Source organism: Larus michahellis, chromosome Z (genome assembly GCF_964199755.1).
Source record: "Larus michahellis chromosome Z, bLarMic1.1, whole genome shotgun sequence".
Taxonomy (NCBI): Eukaryota; Metazoa; Chordata; class Aves; order Charadriiformes; family Laridae; genus Larus; species Larus michahellis.
The window spans coordinates 80,284,262-80,292,273 of NC_133930.1; the positions used below are offsets into that span (position 1 = coordinate 80,284,262).

Consider the following 8,012-nt stretch of genomic DNA (forward strand, 5'->3'; position numbering starts at 1 on the left):
GAAAAATACCTTTATAATGTACCTTATATTTTAGCCATTGTAGCATTTCTGTAAAAGGGAGTATCATCACGTTTTTAGTTGGATGCAGTTTCAATTTAGTCTCCTTACATTTTTAATATTCAACTTTAAAGAGGTCTACCCTTGCATAGTGCTCTTGATGCATCTATTAATGTAAGAGGCTTTTCCCTCCTCCTCCATTACACCGTTTTGCTTTCTTTTCATGGTTGAACTTTCCTATTTTTGGCCAGTAGCCATAGGCAGTCAATACGATGTCTCCCAAGAGCTCACACCATGGGGCATCGGTTATTCAAGGCCAAGGTTTTATGCATAGCCAGGAGCTTTACTCAAAGCTCCTTTCATAATCCTTCCGTAATAAGGATGGCTGATGAGTACCTTTCTTCTGAGGACTTTCTGTGAAGATGATGTTTATACATCCAAGACAGCGGATTGCTGATAAATCAAAGAATCCAAGTTTTTCTCTTGGGGCTGACTAAAAGTACCGTCTCCGGAGCACAGATGTCAGTCTGAGCTTTTGCCCCGTCAGTGGCAATACAAGCGTTCATTAGTGGTTGAGGTGCCTCACCTGAGTTCCTATGTTAATGCTGCAATGACCAACAATTCTCTGTTTATGGGATGCTGCTGCCACCTATTTTTATGATACCGAAGAAAGTATATATCAGATTATATCCTTTGTTAATATCTACTCACGGTATTAAGCCTTCAATTTTTTCAGATAAATGACAAAAATGAACCATTAAACCAAGCTAAGGAAAGAGACACACTGAGAAATTCAGCCTCTTCCTAAAACACTGCTACACATCTTCTGGGAGGGCTGAAATGTCATCTCTTAGTAAAATGACAGTTTTTGATTGGAACCGATTATTTTAATTACCAAGAAAAGAGAAAAATAATGTAATGATACAAGGACACAAGTCTGCCTCCTAGATTACTCAAGTTTCTTGGGAAACTTGTATAGCTTTGTTAATTTACAAGGGTATTTCTCTCTTCAGATCCCATGAGACTTGCTCGAGAACAAAAACTTGAGTAAAATTGTAACCACAGCGTGCCAGGCTGGCTATACAAGCATAGCTAAATGTGAGAACCTTTCATCTTTCCAGCAAGAAATACTGAAGATGAGCAGTTGTGCTGATGTTGCAGCCTCTGACCTGATTTTCCTTCCGCACAGCTACAACTTGTTTGATCGTTGAGCCACTAGGAAGCTCTTTTTAATCATCAGTCACCTAGGGGATTATTTTCTGCTTTGTACTACTTCAAAAACATTCTCTCATGGAACTGTTGCAGCAGGAACAGTGTTGTGCAGGTCTTCTCTGGGGTCTGGGTGAACTCATCACAAGAAACAAATGGGAGTGGTCCATCTGTCCTACTGCAAAAGAAGGTGTTGCGTTTTCTCCCAAGCTATCCGAAGCCATCACCATGCATGGCTTTGAGTTTCTGTGCTGTTTAGTTAAGCGCTAAAGTGTTGCGTGTCTTCTGTTTCTTATGGCTCTTACTCAGCTGTGGAAAGAAATACCAAGTAATGTAACCACTTTCTTCCAAATCTTGGGCCAGAATCTCAGCTGGTGTAAGTCAGCAGAGCTCCACGGACATTATTAGTGCTCCAGTGATTCACACCAGCTGTGGATTTGGTCTTCTGTCTCAATTTATCAAGGGCTTAAACTAAATGTCAGGAAATATGAAACGATCTCTTATAATCAGCAGTTCTCCACATGTGTTAATGGAGTTTAAGTTTACCAAAAGGCAAGACTTCAAAAAGTGATCCAACAGAAGAATAAACTTTCAAGAAGAATGCCTTACTTACAGGCTTTTTGGCAAGAAAGGACTATACAACTCACTGCAATTTAAAGAAATTAACTCAGTTATGCATCAGGATATGGTAATACAGCTTCAGTGAGAATCCAAGATTCAAAATAATTTCACAGTACAAAGCAAGCTGTTGGCATTCAGTGAATAATTGTCATACAAATAGGAATCATCAAGTCTTAAAACCAAAATTAAGTTGCTTATGAACTCCATGTAAAAAGCCTAATGCTTCCGCTTTGCAAGTGTAGGTGGGTTTATTCAGAGGCATGGTACTACAGCTTTCTGAGATTAAATGAGGACCATGTTGTTACAAGAACACAGAAGCTTAATAGTTCTAGCTGTGTAATGTTAAAACTCAACAGTGATTTGGCTTATAGATGTGATCTCACGTACAGTGTTGAAAACAGTTATTTTAGCCAATGAATCACAGAATCATAGAATTGTAGGGTTGGAGGGGACCTCTGGAGATCATCTAGTCCAAGCCCCTGCCAGGGCAGGGTCACCCAGAGCTGGTTGCACAGGAACGCCTCCAGGCGGGTTTGGAATGTCTCCAGAGACGGAGACTCCCCCACCTCTCTGGGCAGCCTGTGCCAGGGCTCTGCCACTCTCAGGGTAAAGAAGTTCCTCCTCATGTTTAGGTGGAACTTCCTATGTTCAAGTTTGTGCCCATTACCTCTTGTCCTGTCACTGGGCACCACTGAAAAGATCCTGGCCCCATCCTTCTGACACCCACCCTTTAAGAATTTATAAGTGTTGATAAGGTCCCCCCTCAGTCATCTTTTTTCCAGACTGAAGAGACCCAAATCCCTCAGCTTTTCCTCATAAGAGAGGTGTTCCAGTCCCCTCAGCATCTTGGTAGCCCTTTGCTGCACCTTCTCCAGCAGTTCCCTGTCCTTCTTGAACCAGGGAGCCCAGAACTGGACACAGTACTCCAGATGTGGCCTCACCAAGGCAGAGTAGAGGGGGAGGATGACCTCCCTCCACCTGCGGGCCACACTCTTCTTGATGCACCCCAGGATGCCATTGGCCTTCTTGGCCACAAGGGCACATTGCTGGCTCATGGTCATCCTGTTGTCCACCAGGACTCCCAGGTCTCTTTCCACCGAGCTGCTCTCCAGCAGGTCAGCCCCAACCTGTCCTGGTGCATGGGGTTATTCCTCCCCAGGTGCAGCACCCTACACTTGCCCTTGTTGAATTTCATAAGGTTCCTCTTTGCCCAACTCTCCAGCCTGTCCAGGTCTCTCTGTATGGTGGCACAGCCTTCTGCTGTCAGTCACCCCCCCAGCTTTGTGTCATCGGCAAAGTTGCTGAGGGTGCACTCCATCCCTTCATCCAGGTTGTCATGAGGATAAAATTGTTGCTTAGGTGCTGTCAGGCTAACTTTTCAAAATCAGAAAATTCTGGAATAGGTGAAACCTCGAAGTCAACAAATGTGGAGTCTCAGAAGTCTTTTAGTCTTTTTCCTAGTCTTATATGCCTATATGGCATATGAGGATACGCTCCAAAAAAAACTTGCAGTACCTGAAATAGCCTGTGTTGGTACAGAGGTCTTCACAGCCTAATTTATCTGCTGATGAGACCTTTCAGAATTAATTAAAATATCATTGTGTGGCTCCACACTGTGTGATTTATGTATGTTCTCACTGGAGACTTAATGCTTTAGACAGACCTAGAAAGGTAAAAGGAAAACACACCTTCAGTAGTAAACTTGAACACCACACCATGTTGGGCTATGATGTTTGTATTTAAAAAAAAATCAGGGTGCAAATAAGTCGATTGCTAGCAATCAGAACAGCATGGGGTGATCTGATCCTGCTGACCAGAGGGCATTGTCCAAGGGTCCGATTCTGGTAGGTCTGTTTCACAGTTAGTCCAGGTGACATTTGATGAGACACACACCTGTCTAGATGTCACTGCATGCCAAAAGGAAAAAATAAATGCTTGGACACAATTTATTCAGACCTGAAGGGAAGCGTTTTGGAAGAGTTCACAGAGAATACTAGTTAAACTTCCAGAAAAAGTAATTATCGTAATCTGAATATACCAGTACGTTGAATTTAAAGTGGTTTGCAGAACTGGAGTGATGGATAGAGTGCTGAGGAAAGCCTTCTGAATACTGTAGAGCTCTTAGGAAGTGACGGCATCCAAGACTCAGCATTTACTGGGTTTCTGCTGATTCCCCAGGAGCACGGGGGTGGCTCCACCTCGAAATGAAAACTATTCCCCAGGTCCACCGCAGGAAACATTGCAGTGAGAGCTCGGAACCTCCAAGGGCTTGACAGACTCGAAGTGTGAGAGGCCATGAGTCACGCAGTGGCTGGGGTTTTAGGAAGCCCATTGTATTTTGAAGGTTGCACTGTTCTATAGAGACTTCTGCTCCCTGGAAATTTCTGGGTAGAAGTTCTGTAAAACTTGGTTCTGAATCTGTTTGAAACCAAATTTTAAAAGAAAAAAAAAAATGCTGAATTTCACTAATTATATTGGCTCTACAACATGGAGCAGTTGAAGGCAAATGCTTGAATTAGTCTGAAAATTAAGATTGCTTTTGCATGCCTCATTGCACTGAGCCCTCATATGGCAGCATTTGAGAGTAACACTTTCCATCACTTCTGTCTAGTTCTTCCCATCCTAGTGGCTGATGTGTTGGCCTTTGTAATACAAGAATTTTTCAACTTCTGTCAGGATTACAGCAATGGAATATACCTGGGCATGAAGCCATCAACCCTTATGAAACTCCAGCCAGTCCCAAATCCTACAATAGAAGCACATCAAGTCTTCTCTCTGCTTCCTGCACCGATTCCCTACAGCAATCTGTGCCAAGATGAAGAGTTTTCAAAGCAGCTAGTGATATTGACCTGGAGTAGCACATCACCGAGAACTCCCATATCTGTGATTGATAATTCTCCTCCTGAAGCTCACAAAAGTAAAGTAGCCTGTACAGGATTCAAAGATTTTTTGTGGATTCGGCCTATACATATAAAATTAATTTTTATAGGGAAAGGAAGCTGATAGAATTCAAATGCCACTGTTTTTTGGGAACACAAGATACCTTGCCTTCCTAGGCATAAGCACAGAGCTGTCTTTACCAGAATGGTGTCTTGGAGAGGGAGGAGAAACACTGGACATGGCTCTTGGCATGTACAAGGGGTATTTAAATGATCTATGTTGATGAGAACAGTCAAAGGAGTGTGAAATAGGACTGGTTGATGCAGAATAGCATGTTATTCACTATAATGGATGTCTTAATTCAGGCATGAAGTGTTCAGGTAGGACTCTGTGGTGTCCAGCTATCTGAGGACTAACCTACATGTATCAGTGGATTATGAGTAATTCTATTTCTGTACTGTTATAGCAAATGTAAAATTAACAAACATACAGGGGAAGGCAGGGGAATTGCAAGTCCCTGAATGCCTGGATCCATGTTTCAGGCAAGGATTTTTGCGTTTGCCTTTGTTTTCTGCTCTACTGTTTGGAGAGAGGCTTGCGCCTCTGGGGTATGGATCTTTGAGACGACTCGGTATGATTCCTCATGTGCCTCCATGCCAAACTGATGGACAACAGACACATGCTTCGCGCCAGGGCAAAAATAAAGAGTGGTTAACAGAGCATTGATCTGTGCGGTAGTAGAAAAGCAGATCCTTTGTACGTTTTCTGCATTTGTTCTGCCTCCCTAGCTCTCCACGTGGAAATTGTGGGTGAAGTGGTCATTCTCAGGGTCCTACAAGTTGTAGTAAAATAGCTGAAGCCTTGACATTTATAAGCTGAATTTCATCTGTTTGTTTTGCCACTGCCATCTCAGCAAGTCATTAGGTCTTACAAAAAGTGCTTTTCTCTTACATGTAACCTTAACAAAAAGCTCAAAATACATTATTAAGTGGTTACCTTGGCAGCGTATACATTAGAATTGTTTATATCTGTATCTAAATTTGTTTCAAATCTCTTTGCTTCGTATTTCCAGACCTGATCTGGCCTCACAGAAGACGTCAGCCAAACATTCCCCGGATGTGATGTCTCTCGAGACACTGGAAAACACTTGTGAGCCAGAGAACCTCTTTGATGACATCTAGCTATGTGTTGGCTGAGAAACTGAGAGACTGTCGCTCCTAACAGAGATAAGCTATAAAACTACAAGGCTTCGTTATAGATGCTGAGCCGAAATCTTTGCTCTGAGGTCGTGTTTGGTGGCATATTGCTCGAATCCTCTTGCACTGCACTTGTCCCTCTTCTTCACTATGCAGTTGTAGACCCTTGGCTTGATTTGTGACGGCCTTGAAATCAGTTTAGCCTCTGTGTAGATCTTTTGTCATGTGTATATGGGGAAACAGGGCACCATCATAGCGGTTTTACGTCCTAAGAGTCTCTGACTGCTAATTGTAACCAGGATCAACTGGTTTCCAGGTGTCCCCCAGAGAGTAAGTCAGACATAAAGAAGTCTTAGGGCTACTGCTGTACTTACCTTATATACTGATCCTTTCCTGAGAAGCCCAGCCTAGGTGCAGTCTAGCTAAATCATCTTTGACTTTGATTGAGATATGTCTTTAAAAACTGTTTAGAATGGTATCTTCTGACATGAAGCATCCAAAGAAATGTCCTTTTGCTTTTTACTTGCAGGTGCTCTGCGGCTTTATGCATTGTAAGATGTATTATTGCTTTTGGGATTAAAGAGCCTATAAAGTCAATATTGAACCCATTTTAATGTTCCATAGAAACCCATAGCCTTTAAAATTGTAATTTTTCATACTGCATTGTTTTTCTTAGGGTTATTTCTAAAAAAATAAAATGCATTCTAAAAATACATTAATTTTGTTTTATTTGCTTAGACGCTATTTGCGTAAAGGGGCTAGTTAGCAAAGTGTGTTTATGCATGACCTCTTCCTACCTGAAGCTGGTGTGTTCATGTACATTTAAGGCTTCATCAAAAAAAAGTTAGCAACACGTATTTACCTTCGGTGGTCAAAAGTGTACAGATGTACAAAAAAAAAGTGTACGTCAGGTTTCTGCTTTGCAGTTTTAAGAGCCTGAATAAATTCTCATTTAAGGCAGAGGGAGCCAGTTCTTCTGTCTCAGAAAGGACGTGATCCAACCAGGGTTTTAAACATGCAAGTAATCCCATTGAAGTCAGCAGGACTGTGCAACACAGACCTGCTTCTGTGCGCTATGGCTTGCAGTGCTCCTTGGAAGCCACTTGGTTTTTTTGAAATGCCAGATTATTTAGGCCCTGATTCTGCCAAAATTCAACCCTGTATTTAACTAAAAGCATCCATGTCAGTATTTGCAGGATCAGGACCTCATTTTCCAACCTAAGCGAGGCAATGTTATATGCAAGCATTCCTTTCTGAAAAACACGGTCGCAGCATTTTAAATTCACAAAGGGCTTTGGGACAATGTTATAAATCACACAGTAAAAACATGAATGGCCAAAATATTTTGCTTGCTACAAAGGCTTTGTGCTTGAGAAATGACAGGACCACAACAGACCTATTCATACACCCATTCATAGACGTTGCCTAATTTTAAATCTTCCAGCGCTGATCTGACAATGCTTTCAGCAAAAGCTTGTGTATAGTTTCAGTTTTAATGTGAAAATGTTCCATGACTTAACCAGAAATAGAAGAGCTTGGTTTAATTGTGTCTGCAGCAGAAAATGGAGGTGAACACCCTGCAAAACTCTGCTTTTAAGAAATTGTTGGTTTCTAATAGTAAAATGTTGTTATGTAAATAGGAAATGTTACATGCAGTTGGCAGATGCAATAAAATCTGTCAGAACATTTATTCTTTTATCTTGTTTTCAAGGTTTATAAGCCAGGAGTTGAGCAGAAAATTACGTGGTGGCAAATGCATACTGTGGACTGTGTGAGCACAGGTGTGTCGGCTCGTTAGGGTAGCCAGTTTACAGTCAACTGAGACTGTGTGTATACACAGAGGGACACCTCCTCTCCTCTCAAAGCCTCCTTACAATGTGTCAGTCACCACAACCACGTGAGAATTGTTAGTGAAATGCTCCTTTCTGAAGATTTTTATGAGAATCTGTTGCTTTTCTGCCGATAAGGTTCCATTTTCCAGTTGACTTGGAAGAGGAAAGACGCACCAAAATGAGCACAAATGATTTCTGAGAGCAGAGGCAGGAATGCAGATCTACAGAACATCAGTGAAATTTCTTGATGATGCATATTTGTCCACAGGAAGTGCGG

General features: G+C 41.9%; 1 protein-coding gene across 1 annotated transcript in view; it reads left to right on the forward strand.

Annotated features, from left to right (window-relative positions):
- Positions 1 to 7,592, forward strand: part of XRCC4 (X-ray repair cross complementing 4) — a 189,548-nt gene extending 181,956 nt beyond the window's left edge. Inside the window, exon 8 of the mRNA XM_074570620.1 lies at positions 5,780 to 7,592. Coding sequence (XP_074426721.1) covers positions 5,780 to 5,888 — 109 coding nt within the window. The 3' untranslated portion in view covers positions 5,889 to 7,592. The remainder of the gene's footprint in view (positions 1 to 5,779) is intronic.
- Positions 7,593 to 8,012: the final 420 nt, after the last annotated feature.